Source organism: Lineus longissimus, chromosome 2, assembly GCF_910592395.1.
Source record: "Lineus longissimus chromosome 2, tnLinLong1.2, whole genome shotgun sequence".
In the NCBI taxonomy this organism is placed as follows: Eukaryota; Metazoa; Nemertea; class Pilidiophora; order Heteronemertea; family Lineidae; genus Lineus; species Lineus longissimus.
In genome coordinates, this window is record NC_088309.1 from 24,651,905 (window position 1) to 24,673,322 (window position 21,418).

The window sequence follows — 21,418 nt, forward strand, 5'->3', positions numbered from 1 at the left end:
TTAGATTACCGAGCTGATTAAGGACATCGTACATGAATATTCGGTCACCTTTTTACATACCAAAGTATACCGCATTTTTAGTGCAAATGGAGAGCTTATACTTATTTCATTTGTGCCATCGTAGTAAACAAAAAGTGCGAACGAAAAAATAATTTCTTGCTTTTTCAAAGTCTGACAGGAAGATCGCAGAAATGGGCAGCAAATAGCATTTTGAACTGAATTAAATCTGGGTCTGTTGTGCCTTTGTTGTGTGTCCTAGTAATATGATGCTGCGAGAGATAGCAGCTTATTTAGGTGTGAGAATATCAGCTACAGCTATCACATTTCACGCTAAAGGGATTAATGGTATACAATATCCACATGAAATCTGAACCGACCATTAAAATAATAAGTAAGCTAGGAATCTAATAAGCGCACTGACATTCACTTCGGTAGGCGTCAAATGGACGACCACTGCGCATGATACACTGACGCACCAAGAAATATCGGGCACATGCCTTACTCGTGATCCCCTCTAGGTTGAAATTAATGGCTGAGGCCACCATTTTCTAGGGATGGAGCGTATTATATAGTCAATCTATGCTTCAAATAGATTTCCTGTGCTTGAATGCAATGCATAGTGTGGATACGTTGTTTTGTTTGATTTCAACAAATTTAAACTTGCAACTAACATGAACATGTAGACAATGATGATCACCTTTTTCTCCAATTTTCGCTGATCGCGATATACACAGATCATCCACGGGATCACGTCATGACTAATGAGCCATATTTTCTCACAACCGTGACGGAAGAAAGGAATCGACAACTCCTGGAAATAATTGTAATAAATACTATGAATTACGTGATGAGAAGCAAGTTAGATCGATACAAGTGTGAGATACAACAAATAGTTTTCTTAGCGGCCCGGAAGCAAGCGATCTTAGGAGTTCGAAATATAATTTTCTTGCGGAGTGTTAAGAGGCATCTCAAAATCAATTAGTGAGACAGAAAATCTGACAAACGTTATTTTTTCGTGGGGTTTTCAATTTCGCGTTTCGCGAATAACCTCAATTCACGAAAAATTTACTAAACATCTTTCAAATGGACGATGTAATAGATTATTGGTTCTCCTCCAAAATTGAAAAAAGAACCAATTGTGAAAATTGTTATTTTGACGAGGGAATGGTTAAAATAGATATAAGCAATGTTCAGGTTGCAGTAAAAAGTAGGACAATGGAGTACATTTACGATCGCAGTTGCTGAGAATCGGGTCTGAGTATCGTCAAAAGACACCAAACGAGCCAGCCAGCACATTCTTGAAAACTGTTGTGACTGTTATGATCCTGTTCTTTAAAGACCCCCTTCACCTATTGAATTATTGTGTTTTATCAGGCAGTATCACTGGAGTGTAATGGCAAGAAGCTTCCTTCTGGCCATCTTACGAATGGCGATCACATAATGAAGATTACCGGAGCCTGCCACCAAAGTGACTTACGCATCGACCATGTTGACATCTAGCATCAGGTATCTCGTATAAAGATATCTTATGGCTCCACCTTATTGACATGATATTTTTTCATCAGTTTATGTGCTTTTCTGCATGCGAGATAGCGGAGAGAGAGCAGACTCATAGAAATTAGGACCTCGGTCGGTTGTCGAGACGTTGGGGAGGGGGGGTTAAGGCAGTTTTATCAATTATCATTACCCAAGTCAATAACAGTTTGGGCGTCAATTCTCTAAGAAGCAAGTTAGATCGATACAAGTGTGAGATACAACAAATAGTTTTCTTAGCGGCAGTTGATATTGGCAGTTGATCGCGATTGATGGTTTTCCTGCATATGGGGCGAGCATTTTCTTCAAACTTCATGCAATAACGAGAATCACGAAAACCAAGACTGACACTGCAACGAAAAGGACGAAGTGGTATTTCCTAAGGGCCACAAAGACATGCTAGAAATCAGACGAGCTAATGTCGCTTTCATGCTTGTGAATGCACCACGTATCTGTAAGAGCACGCAATCAAAATCCGAACAGGTATATTTCGAGCGCCAGCAATTGGTTGCCTAGCCATCAGATCACAGGACAATTTATAGTCCATAGAAACATAGTCTTATTTAATGTTTCCATCACGTGTTGTCTAGATTCTTGGTGATGAATTTATTAACGGCCCTATATGCTGTTGGCATTTGCTAGTTTGGTCAAGTTGAGGTTTCATATCGACACTAAATTTGGGAAGAAAGCGTTGCCTTTAACTTTGTATCCAGTTATTTGTGCCGCTACGGCAATAACGTTGTTGTTTATCTAAAAAGGGGAAAATGTGTCTCACGGAGGTGTCGAGGTCGACTCCATGGATAGTGGGCATGTTGCGGAATTCGTCTCAGCAGCGACCGATCCTCAGTCGCGAGGCAAGGCAGTGGGGCTCGTTTATTAGACTTTACGTCCATCTAATGCGAAGTACCCATTTTATGGTCTATTGTCATGTGATCCGATGGCTCGCCGACCAATTACTGGTGATGTAAATGGATCCTCTCAGCAGCGTATTTGTTCAGACCAATCCATCCCGGCCATCATCCATCCCATATCATTACTTTATGTTTTATCTGTGAACATGTCACAGCGTCTTTTAAAGATGCGATGATCTGCAATGTCATCCAAAGCCGAGTGAACGGTCTTGTTGCTCAAAGTGATTTTCAGTTAATATCTCCGTGACGTCCTTAGTACACATGTATCTACGGGGATGATAGCATAAGAAACTGAATGGCGCAGTATTATGTGGCGGAAACTGTTCTCCTAAACACTGACTGAATATGGTTTCCAGGTGGTCGGGTCACCAAGCGAAGGGGGTGATTGCCCTAACCGTCCAAGGAAACCATTGCTTTTGTTCAGTCATCATATCACATGTTCCAATGTCAGTTATATCCTGATGCAATTATTGGTGAACGTCCTTCTTCCAGTGCATTACGATTCATTACCGCTCGTGTCAACCGATAGTATGCGAACATTTTGAATATAGTGGTGCCGGTATGATATTGCAATGAATATTGTTGGATGACGCGATTGCTGATGGTCATGTCTGCTGAAAGTCAATGGGCAATGTTGGATTTATTTCTCTTGAAGACATTGACGAAGACAATCCAATGCATAAAGTGAAAGAGATTACAATTTAGAAAGTGTTACTTAGTGTTTACCAACTGATGCACCAACAAGAAAAGATGAAAGATGTAATATCGCTATATAGACCTCCTTTAACCCAAATGCCTATTTAGCTATCCTACAAGTGTACATGTACGTGTGTTAGGTACATTATACTAGGAGAAAGCTGATTTCGCGTTAAATCAAAACGCTGCCGTCAAGGACGATTACGCTTGATAAGATAATGACGCTAATATCCTCTTAGAGAAAGCCTGGAGCTTCGGTCATTCATAACGTCTTAGAGAAATCATTAGCTTCCACGATATCATGTTCACTGACTTGTTCTCCTCGCACTCATAGATTAATTACAGACAGTCTCTGTATCTCGAGCGTGACTTATTTCTTACGTTAATAGTCCGAACAGATGTTGCACTCACGCCGTTTCTGCTTTAATCAATCGCGACTGCCTAATCGGTGATGGTTGACCCGAAAATGAATAGTATAACAGCCACTTTGAAGATACCTGAACCAATAATTGATAGAAATATTGGTAATTCCACTGACACTGGAGGTCCGTGGTAATTTATAAAAAGCTGCCTTGGCTTACTTTCTCACCTTTTCCTGTCGTGGAGCCTTTGGTCCATCTGCGTGTGTGTCCCTGTGACCAAAAGAGCTACGCCGGCGGGATTCCCATCTCCTACCACGCCAACCAGGTCTAACCATGCCAGACAGGTCTTAGGCGAGGGCCCGACCGGGATCCAAACGTTTGAGATGACGCTTCGCTTTTGAATTATCCATTGTATATGCAATTTGATGATGGGAACTACTACTGCAGAGATGAAGGTAACTCGGCAGCAAACGGCTGAGTAATAATGCCCCTGATAACCCCGTCGGTCCTTTTTAATGAATTTGCCAGTGAAAAGATGAAACTGGTTCATTTCATTATCTATTTCATCATTTTGTAACAGAAGTAAAGAAGAGCTTTTGAAACATTTTTGAAACAACACAGAGCTCTTCCGAACGCTGAAGAAAAATAATCTACAAATAGAAATTCTTTAAACTTCACTGACAGAGGTTGGGTGCAAAGTTTTTGCCTATTATAAATTGATAACAAAGAATAATTAGCCCAAACTGTAACCTCGAAATAACACCAAACGACCCGGATGACCCCTCGGCTGACCAAAAAACTATAATGAGATTTGAATAAGGGACTGTGGATATTGTATTCTTTGGCGTTACATTGGATGAACGGAGAACCTAGTGCTAGTGCTATGGAATTGCCTGAGAATATTCTGGGTATTAAAATAGGATGGATATTTACGCTGTTGGCATTGCTCTTAACGCTACACACCAATCATTTATTAAACCCGATAAGGTATATAAAAAAATAATCACACTAAAAAGGCGTTCTCATGAATTAAAAAAGGCATTCAACTGCGGTAGATGACTTTTAATCAGTGAGAGAAGACATTCTCAAACAAGCCTCAACATGTCAAAGGAGAATATCATTGTCTGTGGTAGTTTTTTAGTTCTTATTTGTCATTAGCAAATGGAAGAAGGGCTCAAAGAGCTCTAGTGGAACCCTGTTGTAGGCAGCCTTGTCAACACACGCTTCATGGCGGCCGTTTTTGTATCTCACGCTGTCAAGATTTACTTCCTGATGAGGCGGAATAGTGACTAAAAGCACAGTTTCCTGATTTGCCGTAATAGCTTCTCGCCTCTACCTCAGTATACCCGTCAATCTACTCATTTCGCCGCTCCTCAACAATTTCCGTGAGGCGCCTTTTCTACGCCGACCCCGGTCTAGAAGAAACAAACGGGAGGAACAGAACAAGACTAGTGACTGATATACATGTAGATAGGCAACTCCGGAGATATACGTGTATTACGGATCATACACTGCTGGTCTTACCATAAATGAATATAGGCTTTGTTCACTTTTGGTATTAGAATGATACATAAAGCTATTATTTACTCATTTTCTCAGAGTGCATTACTTGCCCAGAATCACACGGTTCAGTGATATAAAGAACATCGAGCGGCCCTGGTCAACATAAAACAAAGTAAAGGGGTCAGCTCCAATTTGGGCTGACAACAAAAAAACTATAAGAACTGAGGAAATTGTCTTGCTTTAACCAGCGCATAATTGCTGGCAACTTTTTCATTGCTCTGTTTTCTGCATCTAACGGTACCGGTGAAACAGAAGGCTAACAAATAACATCTTACAAATAGCGCCAGAAAGAATTTGGTTTCCGCGATATTGCTGGAATTGCGCAATGTGATGAGATGACGAGGACAAAGTGCTGCTGCAAATTGGCTTCATGATGGATAACCGCGGCCGTCGGAAGCTGGTGGTATCTAAACGATTGTCCTATCTATTTTCTTGCAACAGGACAGGAAATAGCCATTTCGAAGTGGGATAGAAACTGGTGTGACTTCTGTTGATTGTGACACTTGTGTCTGTAACGAATGCGGCGAGGTTACTTTTCTGGTCCGGTATTGCGGTATGTAGATGAGCTAGTCATTCCGGTGGACTTGTCCAGCCGTTTTCGGTGTCCCGTTTTGCCTTTTTATTATCAACCGGGATTCATCCCTTTGCTGAGAGGAACGATCTAGCAGATTATCTATAACCAAGAATAATAACTGTCGCATACGAATACACTGCAAGCCGCATCATTTTTGAAAATGGCATCACTTCGCTAAGAAGAGAAAAAAATGGCGCAAATATTTAAAAAGAAAGGATTGAATTCCTTTCTCGTAATTCGACAAAAAATCCGTGAATTTTCATATTTTTCGAGAAATTTCGCGAATTGCAAAGTAAAGAGGCGCAAAAGTGGTGGTTTACAGTATCGGATTGAACTTGGTTACTGGAGTAATTGGTGCCTTTACCGTAACGTAACATGTGTTTGCTCATTAAGACGTACAGGTAACTGCCAGTCGTTCCCTTCTCTAAAAGACTTGGTATTAAAGTTTTCTTTTGGGCGAACAGCTCGTCTCCGAAAACTTAAAAATACTCTACGAAATCAATTACTCAGATGCAAAGACTCTTCCCCTTGGCGAGTGACATTCAATTCACTGCGAGCAGGTGTACAGATAGATTTGATATCGACTAATCCGGCGAACAACCAATGATTTCTTGTGAGGGGAAAGGGGATCCTTTCGTGACAACAGAATATAGAAAAGACACAAATATTGTAGTGGGATTCAGGAAGATACGAGAGTTTGAGAAGATTGCGTCGAGATTGGCAGAACTATACTGTAGCCTGTAGGGATTCGGGATTGGACCATTTTATAACGGGATGTCAAGACCGCGGTCCCTTCCTCCTCTGTTATGACGTCTACTTAAACATCAGGTACATTGGACAGCTCAGCTACTCAGTCACCACACACTTCACATTGCCACGGACTTCTGACTTCTAGAGAATTCCGTGACACTGCGGCTCTTTTCCAGCCGAATATCCTTTCTTGGTAAGTTTTTACCCACCGTGAACCAATTGCAGTAATCTAAGTTGACTTTGAGCGTAACTTTCGGGGAAATAAATTTAATTATATTCCAACTCCAGTCATGTCAGTGTAGTTAAACCTGACGTATGGCTTCTGAGGCGGGCCACTTTGGTCACGAGGCAAATGGTGATTATGAAATCTCTTCCAGGTTTGATCCCCAGTTGCAGTCTCCCCAAGGGAAGAACGTGACAGCCAAGCTGCTCGGTAACCGCTTTGTTATCATTTCTCAACAGAATTCTAGTCGCAGATTAACTTTATTTACGCCCAGGTGCATTCTCATTAGTACATAGGATTTAATTACAATTGCAATTATATACATGTATTGTTGATTCGTGACACTTGAAACTCATATCCTGCTCGAGCTTGAATGATACACATACAAATAGCATTTATCTAGCGCAAAATCCAATTAGAAAAATTGCTCAGCTGCCCTCAACAAAAACACTGTTCAAATAGTTTGGTTTTTAATCTTCTTTTGAACTCGCTGACGGTGGAGCTGTTGCGGGTGTTAGTGTCCAGCGAGTTCCATAATTTGCAGGCATAAACTGTAAAGCTTCTGCCACCAAATGTCTCAAGGCGATACCTGGGAGTCACCAACAACTCTTGGTTATCCGATCTCAGGGATCGCCCTGGGACATACGATGCGCGAAGATCCGACCGATTATGAAGATTTTGATAGAACAAACGCTATAAAACGGCGATATTGTTTACGTAAAACGATGTTCGTGTTTGGATGCCTTTATAACGGAAATGCTTGTAAGGCTTGTGATTCGATGGCGTTAGCGTTGGTAGAAAACAAACTCTCACGCGACTCACGACGAGTTGTCAAAAAAATCCGTATCACATATTGATAAATCACGGGAGCCTAATACGTCTTTGATTAATGTATCAGTAAACGAATCGTATTTCACACAGACACGTCAACATCCTTAATCTCGTATGAATTTGCTACCGCTATTTTTCCCAATTCAAGATGCATACGCTAGCCAATATTTGGGTGTATTGAATTTTCATCCTTTGGCTGTACGTGTACAAATCCGGTACGTTCCCTTGCTGTCCAACGTAGAAAAACACCCTGGTTGCATTTGGCGGGAGGTCGTAATTTGATTGTCACACATCATGCATCCGGGATTATACCTAACGGAGTGAAACCACCCCTAAACTTATAACTGATAAGTGCCCAAGCCTCATGGTCTTGTCATCAAACGTTTGATGCCTCGAGTGCGGCCTCCTGCTGGCGTATTAGCTAAAAGACCCCTCACAATAGGATGAGAAATGTTTGCTACAACATCAGTCAGGTGCCAAAATCTATTTCTATCAGTCGTGATGCTAGTGTCTGGGGAAATCATTATAAAACAAGCTAATGGATGCTCAGAGCGTAATTCCCTTCTTAAATGTATACCTCCTGCTTGGACTTCGAGACCAGACGGATGTAGCCGGTCAAAACGCTTTAAAAACCGTTTTGGGACTTTAGAAAACACTCGTGCCTTGAAAGCTATTTTTGAGGTTTTTCGGTCAGCGTAAATATCTAGCCCTCCTGTTTGTTACAATATCAGTAAGGTGCTAAATCCATTTCTATCAAGTCGTGGTGCTATAGTGTCTTGGGAAATCATACACGGCAGGCAAATGGTTCTTGGCGCGTAAACGGCGCAAACTCTCCATCAACGGCCATTAATTATGCAACAATCTGTGCTTTTTCCTCTTTTTCCGTTTCATTGTTGTCCTAAAAAACACATTTTTTATCGTCTCTATAGGGAGGAATAAATAAGTAAGTGTTTGCACGGCTGATGTAACGCCAGTGGTGATGCACTTTATAAACAGATATTTTTACTTTTTAAATCCTCAAGAGATTTCTGGGACACCCAACAGCAACAGACAGACGAATGTCGGTCAATATCATAGAGAAAGAAAACATCTCATCTATGGAACCGCAGCTGTGGTGACGATAGTCATTTCGAAACAGGTGAGCTATTTGGCTCTATGACAATATACATGAGGAGCGACCATCAAACGGTCTCGGTGCGTCGATAATTGAGCTGGTGGCGTCAGAAGTCATTCACACACGATATTTTTGCAAGCGTTTGAAATAAGAATTAAATTTCACGGGCGAAACTTTATCAAGTTTTTAACAAAATTACAATTCTTTAAATGTTGTTGATTTGCATCTTGTAGGATTTTACCCGTGTTTTTTAACACTGAATAACTTTCTGGAGAACAAATACATCGATGTAAAAAGACCAATTCAACTTTAAGTGTCAAGATAAAATTCAATACCTCTTTTTAAATCGATAGTTGCACTTTGAACATTTTCACTTGTAATTGTTGGTATTTGCGAAGTAAATCCTTTCAAAACGTAATCGATCGTGATTTTGTTTGTTCTCGGAAAATGCTCGACTCAGGCGGAAAAGTAACAGTATATTGGAATTGCACAATAGAAATCTAATTTTGGAAATTGCCGAGGGTTGTATGAGCAGTAACTTTCCGATTGACAGAAAATGCACCTTATCTTTGGTAGATTGCTTTGAACAGAAGTTGCTGAATAATGTTGTTGTTTTTTACATAAATAAGTCCATGCCATGAAGCGTACATTTCTCGCCATTGTGCCAGCAATGTCTCATTTTGCTGAGACCATTTTCTAACTGCGGCCGCATGGGTTAAGTACTTGCGTAAGAGACTTTTTCGCCAGCAAATTTTCACCCAACGGCTTCTAATGCTTTGAAAGCATTCAGTAAATCTTCCATTAGGATTCTTCCAGATTCTAAATCCATTTCAATTTTCCTATAAAATTTAAGCCATCATTTATCTCTGAATGGAGCTTTATTCCAAAGAGAATCGATTTTACTTAGCAGCGATACCAGTCAACAGTGATTTTGGAATATCAGAAATCAATTTTTTTTAATTTTTTTGGAATAATGGTGATAAGGTGAATTTCATTATGGCCAATTTTTTTATTAACATAAAAAAATTGGTTGTAGAAATATTTAAAAGAAAAAGTGACCTTTGAAGACATCGGCCCATTCGCACAGCGGGTCAAACCGCGGATATTTATTTCGAAAAAATTTCTCGCACTTGACGAGGGAAATTTGAATTTCATGCAGTCCTCGAACGACTAAGGATAGTGACTAAAGAAAATCACAGTGTCATGCTGATACGAACGCACCTTGATAGCAAAAGTGTAGAATAATGGTGTGACAACAAAAATGAGACGATCAAAATGAGAACACACAATGACAAGATAAAACTATTGGCATGTCGTGGTGTTTTCGCTTATTTGCTGCCTGATTTCATGTTATCTCTGGAAACTAAATAACACATTGATTTCGTTATTCCGTGCATCGATATGTGCTCATGCAGTAGTTCTGCGATACATTTTCGGGAAAGCTGGTTCTGTCAGTCGGTTCCGCAGGCAAAAAGCCGAAGGAATGTTCTGGATCATCTGAGAGAATTCGATTTGTGAGCAAATGTCACCGAGTTATTGTTTACGGAAACAAAAGATATAGAGGTCATAATATTGCTACCATACCTCGGAGGTACTCTCACGTAATTCGAAATTAAGAAAATTAGATTTAATGTCACCTCTAAGGACGTAGCTTACACCAGACCTACAGAAGTGCAGATTGATTCTGACGTATTTGTGGTATACCCTGTATACTATTACGAAATGAATAATTCAGTGGTAAATAACACCCTAATGGAGCATCTTTTGAAGGTGAATTTGTTTGTGAAAGCTAAATGTACATGTATTCAACTCGGGTACGGGGAAGCTGTATATATGAAGCTTTAATGGACCATCTCTCATCAAGTTGAAGCTTTTTTTTATAATGAACAATATACCTTTGTTTCCGCTCAGCATAAACCCTTTAACAATTGAAAAAATAACACTTGAAAAGTTCAAAGCTATCATAAATCATAAAGGAAAATGGTAATTGACAATTCAAAGCCAAAACTTCTGAAGTTGTTTTGTATAATTGCTGCATGGAGTGCTGTTGTATAATAGGGTTTGATTGGTAACTCGGTGGGTTACTGCCTTGTGTGTGATTGGATTGGTTATTTAATGAGTTCACCGGTGATCTTAACTGATTTAATTGATATTCAAACCAATTCAGGCAAGGTTACTCATAGCCAGTAAATTTCACTGTCGGATTTGTTATTGACATGTTGCAAAATTGGAAACTGTTGTTTATAAAGTCTTAATTGAAATAACTGCAGTCTTCGACATAATACCAATTATACCTCCATTTTGTTTTGTCTATAAAAACCTGAGATTCATTCAAATTGCTTTGAGCAACTAAAGGTAAAATGGGGTAGTTGTAGCACCGGGTTAATTGCAAGTAAATGCAAGTTCATCTGTGGCGTTATAAAATGTACAATTTTGGTTTTTTTTAGTTTCACAAATCGAGGATATTCGCGAAATATGAGTAATAAAACGCTCGCGAAAATTTGGCGGTTTAAAATATAGTCCATTTTCACCAGGCTTGTTTCATATTCACTGCACTACCTTCCTCAATCATGACTTCCACTTCCACCTTTCTCATAAGGCCTTTGGTTCTCAAACAAATGAGGATGAAGCCTGCTTTAGGAAAAGAGGTAAAACCTCAAAAAATAGAACTGGATAATCGAAAAAGTGTGGCCCGATTCTGAATAAGTCAAAATACAGTACAGGCTATTCCGATCTTATTTATGGCACCATAACAACGGCAAATAAAGTGAATAGCCTGTATTGGCAATATAATAACCTTTTTCATTAACGGAACTGTCTGGCGTTGTTTGATGTATAACAAAAGTGAAATTGCATTCACTACATTAACTATGGAAGAAGCTAGTTTACTATACGGAGAGTAGCGCTGCTGTTGGTTCGATACGCAATAGTCATGATTACATTCGGTTACGTGTCAACACTGATCAAGAACTTTGAAGTACTGGCTAAGACAATTATCATGAAAGTTTGAAATGGGAGCACTGAGCGCGATGAGGTGATCCCAGCATATGGCGTGTGCATTATCTAATCATGGTTTCATGACGTTTTATTGGTTTTTGCGTACAACTTTATAGTCATCGATGGCGTCATCAATCGTTTCAACTCATCATCAAACTCTGACATCTAATATTCGAAACCAGCTATTCTCAGAAACAAAAAAGAGTCTTAATCTGAAAGTTGGTAACTGAGTGGTGACAAGAATTAGGGAAGCCTGCCCGCCTTCTGCAACTTCAGAATGCGATTAGCGAAATATTGTGCCTCAATCACACAGCGTTCGCACGAGCTTTTATCTATCATTGGGGATACAAAACCTAACATGCTTACGACTGTTTTGGCTACATGTTGCTGTCGGTTTATTTTGCTTGAAAGCTTTTTTTCATGATAGCCTAACTGTGATGGAACAGAAATCATGAGAGCACTCTTCGAACATCGACCTTCACCCGACCAAAGTGCAAGGGTGAAAGACAATGTTAGGCGACTCATTAGGAATCAATAAACCTCCCTGGAAATTATCCGAGAAAGGAAAGGAAATTATCATTTTAGACCGACGAGTCGAAAGTTAATGGTATGAAGATGGGTCCAATTTTCGTGGGAATAAAATGTTCACCATTTTAAATGCAAAGTACACAAATACCAAACATTGTTTTCAATTGAAATTACGGAATCATCAAAGAACAAATTCAACAAAACTGAAAAATAGGCCGATTTCTCCATCCGGCGGAAGTCATTTTCCAGCGCCATTTAAAATTTTTGCATGGTGGGACAGTTTTCGTTTTTGAAGGTAAATACAATGATAGACACACAATTTAGATTTCATAGTTCAGAGAACTGGAAAAAACGGGATGTTACTTGGGTCAGAATATCCTCGCTCGCAGTACGCTGATGTGGGAATAGACCTAATACGAGTAACGGTTCTCCGTCGCGGATCTAAAGAAAGACGTACCCGTCTCGTTAGAACCAGCAACCATCAGTAAATTGTATTAGCCTCAGTGCTTTCCACAAAAAGTACTGTCGATGTAATACCAAGTTATCAAGAAACAACCTTACAATCAGACTCAAAGAAAATAGTCAAAAACGCACTTAATCAAAACGACCTACCTTGCTGCGACCTTAACGGGATGTCTTGGTAACGATATGCTGGTAGAAAATGTAAATCAGTTCGACTTCTGTCTCTTTGACAAACAGGAAGACTCAGCGAATCCCGGAAAGGCACTTCATTTATATCCGGCAAAGTCTTATTCAACACAGAAACTAACTCTTTGGATCAAGTGGCAAATTTGGTCTGACGTCTTTACGATCAATTTCTTCACCTAAGGCTTCAACATATCCGTTAATTCTCGGTTAAATCAGTCATAGATTTTATTGAAATAGCCGTCTAACTTTGTTCAAGTCCTGCGCGTTAACTGTCAGACTGCGTTTCATTCGATATCGAGGGCCAACCGTAAAATGGGCGAAAGAGAACTGCCCCCGAAGAAGCGAGCGAGCGGCGGTGCTTTGGACTCGCGAACATCGGTTGCTTCCACGTGCGTCACCGTTAATGGCAGGCTGATATGAGCTTTTACAACTTGGGCGGACGGGCGGGGCTTAGAGAACGTCACATGACCGTACATCATTCAGAAATAACGATGCTGCTTGCTTTTGCTCATGACCAGCGTTTATTGCTGATACACTTTAGGGATCGCGTAAAAAAACTTGCATTGTTTTTGAAAGCATCTGAAATTAGAAGGAAGGGAGAAATTTCTGACCAAAATGCCTGATACCTTTTTCAAGAGTGATGAAGTTTACAAATGTTATCGCGTATACAATATATGAGAGTTTAGATTACTCTCAGCACTGTTTAGATTAGCCACACACAATGTCTGTCCCTCTCTGTGGTCTTTGAAATGGCCTATCAAACATGCATTTGGACCGATGGACCGATTTATGAATGTGACACTGACCTTTTCAGTAGGCCTGCTGATGGTCCCCTGTTACTACTTTGTACTTCGTACTTAGTTCATAACCCAATTAATTTCTAGCACACCCACATACCAGCCCGTACATGTATAAATGACGTGACTGTCCTTGACCAAAATTGCTTTATGTACACTTTAGTTTCACCTATCAAAGTCGCTTCATCGGAAATATTTGTGTCACCACCCATTAAACGACTGTATGCATATATTCCCCCTTTTTCAATACCCATGGGTGAAACTATAGTGTGAGAGACATTTATTGCAACGAGTACGTTTCATCTCCGGTACCAAAACATCGGTAAGTGATTTAAAGATTTATCCTTCCCGGGTAATCTTCTGGTCTCAGTTTCGATTTAGACGTGAAATGGCGAAATGACAAAATGGCTGAGGCCAGACTGAATAGTTCCAACCTCCGCCATTCATTCCCGTGTAGGTTTTTAATCAAGCCAACATATTACAGCCAATGTTGTTAACATGGCAAAAAATCAGCAATAACATCCTACTTCATCGCAAATACCAAACTAAGCTGTCCCACTTCAAGTCTCTGCTTGTCATTTTCAAAAATATACTGCTTCAGGGTTCCATTTTCTTTCATCTCCTTTATGCGAGCTTCTATCCCTTTCCACTCATCGGGGGTCACTTTGTCCCAAAACGAATCGGATTTCTTCATCTCCGGGCGCAGTGGTCCGTCCTCATGAAGATAGTGCTCCATCGACGAGTAGAACAGGGTATCCAGTGGTACCACGATCTCGGGTTCCGAGAACTGGACGTCTTTAAGAATCTGAATCATCTCCTTGGGGTCTGGAAGTACGGTATCGAAGATGTCAACAACGCGAGGCGCCAAAGGATAGAACCAGTATCCCTTGGCAAACTGATGCGGGAAGGACGTGTTGACTATCAGGACCCCGCCTGGTTTCAGGACCCGGAATGCTTCCGCCATGGCCTTCCTGATGTTGGGGTGCTCTTTGGTTTGATCTAAGTGGTGGATTACCTGATTTATCATCATGCAGTCAAATGATTCATCAGGGAACGGAATGGTCGGGAGGGCATGCTGTCTTACCTCAAGAATCCGACCATCTGTGATATAGCGCTGAAGCTTCTCCTTGGCCTTGCCCAACATGCCCTCATTGGCGTCGAGTAGAGTCATCTTCCCGACACCGGCATCCAACATAGCTTTGGCGTAGTTTCCTGTCCCGCAGCCGGCATCTAGAAGATGCAGATCTTGCAGGGGTATCCCAAGTCTGGCGAGGAAGCCTCCGATGTAAAGATGAGAGGCAACGGCTGACCTGTTCTCATCGTATGCTTTCGATAAAACGTTGTAGTTGGCGTATAAACTCATGATCACAAACTCATTGTCACGCCTTCCCTGAAACTCAGTGACCGTCGAGTTACACAGCTGAGACGACTGTCTTAAAATAACCTGAATGACCTGATGTCTTTTCAAATCATCGACGATAGGCTGCCTTATCAATGATGATTCAAGCCTAGGTATGACTTTTTATCCACTGCGAACAATGGTTAACCTGTTCTATATTACGGGAAAAAGAGGCCATTGACAACCTATGAGGGTGTTGGTAATCTTCTCTGTCATGATGGGTAGTCAAATCCACTAATCCATTTCGACGGCATTCTGATGTGCACTTGCTATCCCTACATAACAAAACACTGTACTTTTCTTACTGTACAATGATACAGGCCTACTTCAGACCATTATCGGTACAGATGAAAACCCCTCAATCAAAGTCATCATATCTCCTGCAAGTGGCACTTAACTGATAAATCTCATTGGCCTTAAACCATTATTTACTTGACCAAGATCAAAATTTGGGTTTAGGATACAAAAGATCGGACGAGTCCATCGCTACCTGAAATTGATTCCCGCTGACGGTCTTTAGTTTAGCACTAACATGAATGTCCCACTTACGGGCCACAATAGACTCGCCCGAATCTTTTCTCAAGCGAATCTTAGAAAGGTGTAATGCACTCTTTACACCCCTCAATTTCACCAGTCACAAAAGATCGGGCGGATCTATTGTTAATCATGGAGAGTTCCCCTCTCTATCTGCGGCCAATCGGCCAAGGCACTGTCAACTGTTGACTTTGTTTTGTACTGGGGTGTTGTGCTAAGAAGATATCACGATGTTGCAAGTGCTGCTATCTAGAATATGGCGCTGGAATTCCCATTCCTATATGTAGCTGGTCGGCGACCTCTCATTCGCTGCTCTTGCTCATAGACGGAGACGGACAAACTGTGCTCTTCATTCCTAACAGGTTACACTGAAAACAATTGGGCAGTCAGGCAGACTGATGGATGGGAAAGTTTATTGAGTCAGAAGAACTGGTTAAAAACAAACATTTAATATTTCGAAAAGAAGTACACACAAATCGAGTTTATGTTAAATTATCTGAACCTTCCATCATAGTTATGTTATGATCATCCATATGACCAATTATGGATTTATACTTGATATGACCCATAATGCGTCTGACGAGCAGAATCTCTGTCTTTTATATCTTCACAGAATTGCAAGAAGGTATAGATCCATAGGGAAAGGTTCCCAAAACAGCAAGCAGTAGAGCCGCTTTTTCTCCCTCTGCATCATTGGTGTTATCTGTCTTTGAACCTGACGAACCATTATGTCATTGGACCTCAACATTATTATATCGATTTGTAAAAAAGTCAACTCCCGTCGTAAAAATTTACAACTCATCATGTTCATATCCCTCATCAGCCTCTGCGGTGACAGCAAGATAAGAAAGTCTGCCAAAGAATCCCCTTTTCGTATTCATAACTGTATTAAGTTCCTCGTTAATTGTATACTCCTTGTCTGTGAGTGGTTCGCCGCTGCGGCCTTGGTTGGAGCGCTGAAGAGAAATTGCTTACATGTTATGGATTTCGGAGGGCACTGCTTACAGAGAGAATTGAGAAAAAATTGGTACTGGCGCCTTTATAAGGATTTAAGTTCATTACAGTACAACTTAGTACTCCGCACACATGCAATATCGTAGTATGTATTACGTACGAACCAAAATTCGATGTTGGCTGAACGTTGGCCAAGTCGATAATAGGGAGTTATCGCAAAACCCCCGAAATGTCCACGTGGACGCTTATCGCATTGTTCGACTTCGTTATCAGGAGGTCAAACAATGAGATAGGCGTTCGCGTTGGCGTTTCAGGGGATTTGCGAAAACTCCCTAAACGAGTTGCGATGGTGTGGATGACCCTCGCAGTCTGGCCAACTTGATTAAAAGTGATTCACCGCCAACTTACCCTGCCGACCACCTTTTTGATAGCCAATCCGGTAATGTGGAATCTGAAGTAGAATATGGGTATCTTGGATGTGACTTTATCGCCGAAGGTCTCCACCTCGCAGTGGAGATGTTGAAAGTCGTGTGTATAAGTCATTCGCATGATCCAAGTCTGAAAAGAAAGGGTAGATGGTAATGTAGCTGACTTTTCTTCTCTATAAATGGCTTCCGCAATGGATTTAGAAGGTCATGTAGTGTTTAAGGTTGTAGCGATGAGTTACTTGACGAACGGAAAAAATGTCGCTTGATAAGTTCTCCACAACGCTCTTTGGCCATCGATTGCTATCAATATCAGGCTCAAAATCACATCTTCAAACTTGCAGGTTGGTCAGTTTTTTGTATCAGTTCATGCATTAGATAATTTATATTCAATGTATCCTACATGTAGCTTACCTCGCTCGTGTCAAATTCGTTTTTGTACTGATGATTAGCCAACCAAGAGAATGTGCAGTCCAAGTGTTCTATCTGTGAAAAAAAGAATAAATTTTTTTCCTAAATGAACTTATCACGGGATACATAAACACCACCATATTTACATTTTGGACACAGACTCGATGTATTATAACGGTCATTGTTTCTTATATTATGGTTCTACGTGGTATGATATACTTATACAGCTACATGTAGTTCAACGCAGAAGGTGCTATTTTGTTAACGAGCGTAAATATAAACAAACAATCAGTAGAAAAAGATCAGAAACGCCATTACAAACACCAGAAAACAGTCAACTGGAGAACTTTCAAGTGGTAATTCAATGGAACGAGGCCAATGTTGAAAAAGGGTATTTTCTCTTTTGATCGCCATTTGCCACTTTATGATAAGTTGGGACTTCGGTATTTGCCAATCAGAATACTTGTACTATTCGCGTTCGGCGCAGAAGGCATTGCCATAACTGAGTACCGGGGTTCAGATTGGCTATGACAGACACCTGACTGAAAGTCTAAGATTCCTCCATAATGAAAATTGCGAATGTGAAATGAATTAACACAATATTTTCACTTACCCCTTCTACCTGTTTTGTAACCTTTCCAAACCTTCCATTATCGCTGATGTAAAACACTTCCGATCGGTTGCTGTGTGGCTCGTCATCAAAGATTGCGTCAATGTTGGTGATGAAGCAGAGAAAAATCGGAACCAACAGACACCATAAAACGGCCATATTGTACAGTTCTCTGAAGCACCTAGGAATGAGTGTAAATGCTCAAGAAGGGCCTAGCACTCGCTAAATAATGACGTGGCCCTAAATGTTTTATTTTGAAAGGGGATAAGAGGGTCTACAACGCAGCAAGGGTTTTCCTAATCCCCAGTACTGTACGTGGTCAGATGGTTTTGTTGACTTTTTGAAATTTGGTTGAGGGTTTCGAAAATACATGCCTGTGAGCTAATGAGCTTACTGGATATAGGGCCACGGATTTTGATTATGGCTTAAGGGCCTAGTTATAATTCCGCGGGTATAATTCTCATCAAACGTTGGGACGTGTGAAATTATAACAGCATGATATGACCTGAAAACTTGAACGTTTACTATTCCGCGACTCGCGCGGTATTAAATCGTTTATTCAATTTTCAAGACGTGATAACTCCGGTCTCCTATGTCGGACATTTATTTCAAGCTGGCGTCTTTTAGACATTTGTACGAACAAAGTTCATATTGTGCCACGGGGATGAATTACTTAATATTCATTTTTGTGAATGGTAGGTGCTCACATCGATTACCATAGCACAATCTTTACAGTAAATGAAATGAAAAATAACCACAAATCCAGCGTCTGATGCACACATGCATAACTGTTCTAGGAACACACTGAATAAAACACTAGAACTAGTATTTCACTAACGTTGGTATTTAATACTGCAATGCATATACATTCATGAAATAAGATTATGCTTCATTAAACTGGTTAACAACAATATTTGCAAAAAAGATTATTTAAACAAAGGGAAAATTCTATCGATGCAAAGTTCTCCAAGAAGAAATAGATGCTCCTCTGCGTATTGCGAATATTCTGATCAATATTTTTTAGAATATTTATAGTCTTTATAATATTCGATGGTTGTTCGCTGCTTCTGCAGGTTGACGAAGTTTCAGTTGTCATCCGACTGAACTCCCGTTAATTGTGACTAACAAAACTAAAGTTCTGTCCTCGGCACGAAGGTTCGTCCTTCTCCGCACTCTACACTGAGGAAAGATAATTGTCCATGGAAACGGCTGGTGTCACTCAATACTGAAAGGGAAGGGGTTACTGTTAGTCAATTATGGTGTTACATACTTTTGTAACTGCTATTGTGAAAAAGCTTTGTGAATAGATAGTGCAAACAACGGTATTTGCCAACTACAAAATGAATTCACAATCTAAGGCGAAGCCTGATTCGATATGCACTTTTTTCACCAGATGTACACGTGCAGGCAAATGTCAAGAATCCTCGATATGTACTGTTGCGTCACAGCGAGTAATGTACATGGAAAAAGTTTTCCAGGTTTCAAAGCTTGTTCAGGCACTCTTTCGAAATCTCTGCAAAAGCTCCCCTTAATGTCACTAAGCGATTCACGCCAATGCAATGCGCATGCGCTATTTCTCTAATGCCAACGTCCTACCTACCAAAGCTCCGTTTGTGGTATTCTCGATACTGGTGTGGTGCAAGAGGTTCTTCGTTGGTCCTCTAAGTTAAAAATGAAGCATATTTGAAAGTCATTTGTATGTGGAGTTATTTTAATCCGGGTGATTTATTTGTTTGGATGAATATCTTTTTTTCAAAGCCAAAATGCTAAGGCAACAGCAGCTATGGCTCGAGTGCATGTATATGCTCGCATTCTCCATCTACTTACACTTGTAAGAGCGACAAGTTGGTATTTTACACATCATGAACCGACAAAAAGCCGGGGACTAACCATTAGGTGTTGGATCAAGTATTTTTGCAAATTCCAACCGGCAGACATACATGTACAAAACATTGCTTTGATAATACGGATACAAAAACAAAATAGAGCTTACTCACCAAAGCAGTAGTCTTTGAGATTTTCTTCCCTCTAACGAATATCCGGAAGAAGTCGAGTTTCACTTTTGATGTCTGACCGTCTTCGACCTGGACTGTGCATTCAAAATAGCCAGAATCTGCTGCGTGTACCAGCGTCATGCTCCAAGACTATAAAGAAGAGTAAAACCGAGGTATAGCAATGAACTATACTGCTCCGCTGATGAATCCTAGGCATTTTCATGGGATGAGATCGGGCCGGGCAGTTCATGGAGCTCTCTCAGGTTTTTAGAGTTGAGAAAAACAGTCGAACTCTTGATCGATAACATGAATACCTTTTAAGTTTTGTACAGAAAGGCCAAATGTAAATATACACATGAAGTTAATAATAAAAGCATTGACTACTCTCTATTTACCACTGCAAAGCCTGATTTTTCACCACTTTAGAAGCCAATACAGAATAAATTCAAATTTAAATTGAATTGTAGTGAAATTCTGAGATGATGAATGTAAATCATCATCAATAACCATTCACTAACAAAACCAGTGTGCTTATTAGGTATAAACGAATAAACATTCATTTCGCCTAACCTCTTTTGTGTCAGCTCCTGTGTCGTTGACCTGGACAGGTCGATAAGTGAAGGAACACTCCAACTCTCCCTGCAAAAAGACGAGACAAACTCAGATCCAGCATTCGCCATATATGTCTTACAACTTCCTGCACCAGCCATCATTTTCAATTCAATACGTACTCCAATCTCTTCAGTTCGCAGACAAGAAAGCTATCTTAATGAAGGCATTTTTCCTTTAATCCTTTGTCCCACGTATACTCCAACCAGTACACAATATCTTCACTACGGCATGTACAAATGTACCCTGATAACAGAGAGGTCCAAGAGGTCCAAGAGGTCACACCGGCTTCCGGCTCTTCACGACAGACCGAATGTGCGTTCAGCCATAAAAAAGTGCGCACTTCATCTATTGGCATATGAGTGGCGACGTAAATAGTCCCGCCATCAATAACCAGAGAAAATAACAGGATATGTATGGAGAACATTGTATACTTACATCTTCGCCAGGTTGCACGACTTCTGGTAAAATTCCTTTTGAAAATGTCCGATACTCGCCATTTGGTACCAAATCGAACGTGTGCGTTTCTATCACCTCTTTGTTTAAGTTGCTCTCAGCAAGGGGTAAAAGCAACAACACAGATGTCACCATCAAGTAGGTCAAATGTCCGGATATCAACATTTTGAGAACAATTGTAAAGAGGTGTGACAACTTTTCCCCCCTCTGCATTCAGCTCTACAAGTATACGTTGGCGAATATTTACATTTTCAGAGCCCCTTTCACGTTCCGACACGTAGGCCTTAATAACGGGAAAAAGCCTGACTGTAGGCAAATTAATACAAAGTAGGATTAGCTAGCTGAGGGCTAAACTGACAGGCGCAGTGTACTGTTGTATAGTTGAATTAATTGCAGATAAGTCAATACACAGTTTTAGCGGCGACATGTTGAAATTTGTTTTTTTTAAATCCGAGATAGTATTTTATCAGACTGAAATTGGTGTACGCTCCTCAACAAA

The 21,418-nt window shown here is 40.5% G+C and overlaps 3 protein-coding genes and 1 long non-coding RNA gene across 8 annotated transcripts in view; all 4 read right to left on the reverse strand.

The window, feature by feature from the left end:
* The window catches only part of LOC135483180 (gonadotropin-releasing hormone receptor-like), a 70,521-nt gene extending 57,412 nt beyond the window's left edge, over positions 1 to 13,109 (reverse strand). For all 5 annotated transcript variants that reach the window (XR_010446302.1, XM_064763820.1, XM_064763821.1 and 2 more), the window contains exon 1: positions 12,695 to 13,109. The gene's annotated coding sequence lies outside the window, so the exon portion shown is untranslated. The remainder of the gene's footprint in view (positions 1 to 12,694) is intronic.
* A 941-nt stretch (positions 13,110 to 14,050) lies between these two features.
* LOC135483032 (demethylmenaquinone methyltransferase-like) lies at positions 14,051 to 14,890 on the reverse strand. Its single transcript, XM_064763531.1, has one exon. The coding sequence runs from the start codon at positions 14,888 to 14,890 to the stop codon at positions 14,051 to 14,053; it is 840 nt and encodes a 279-aa protein (XP_064619601.1).
* Positions 14,891 to 15,968: 1,078 nt separating this feature from the next.
* Positions 15,969 to 18,191, reverse strand: LOC135483829 (uncharacterized). The gene is made up of 3 exons (XR_010446388.1): positions 17,254 to 18,191; positions 16,823 to 16,972; positions 15,969 to 16,416 (listed from the first exon to the last, which is right to left on the reverse strand). It is a non-coding gene; the product is annotated as an uncharacterized LOC135483829 (long non-coding RNA).
* A 248-nt stretch (positions 18,192 to 18,439) lies between these two features.
* LOC135483827 (uncharacterized) lies at positions 18,440 to 21,185 on the reverse strand. Its single transcript, XM_064764876.1, has 5 exons — positions 20,902 to 21,185; positions 20,425 to 20,493; positions 19,858 to 20,004; positions 19,461 to 19,521; positions 18,440 to 19,085 (listed from the first exon to the last, which is right to left on the reverse strand). The coding sequence occupies exons 1-5, from the start codon at positions 21,130 to 21,132 to the stop codon at positions 18,991 to 18,993; spliced, it is 603 nt and encodes a 200-aa protein (XP_064620946.1). The 5' UTR covers positions 21,133 to 21,185; the 3' UTR covers positions 18,440 to 18,990.
* Positions 21,186 to 21,418: the final 233 nt, after the last annotated feature.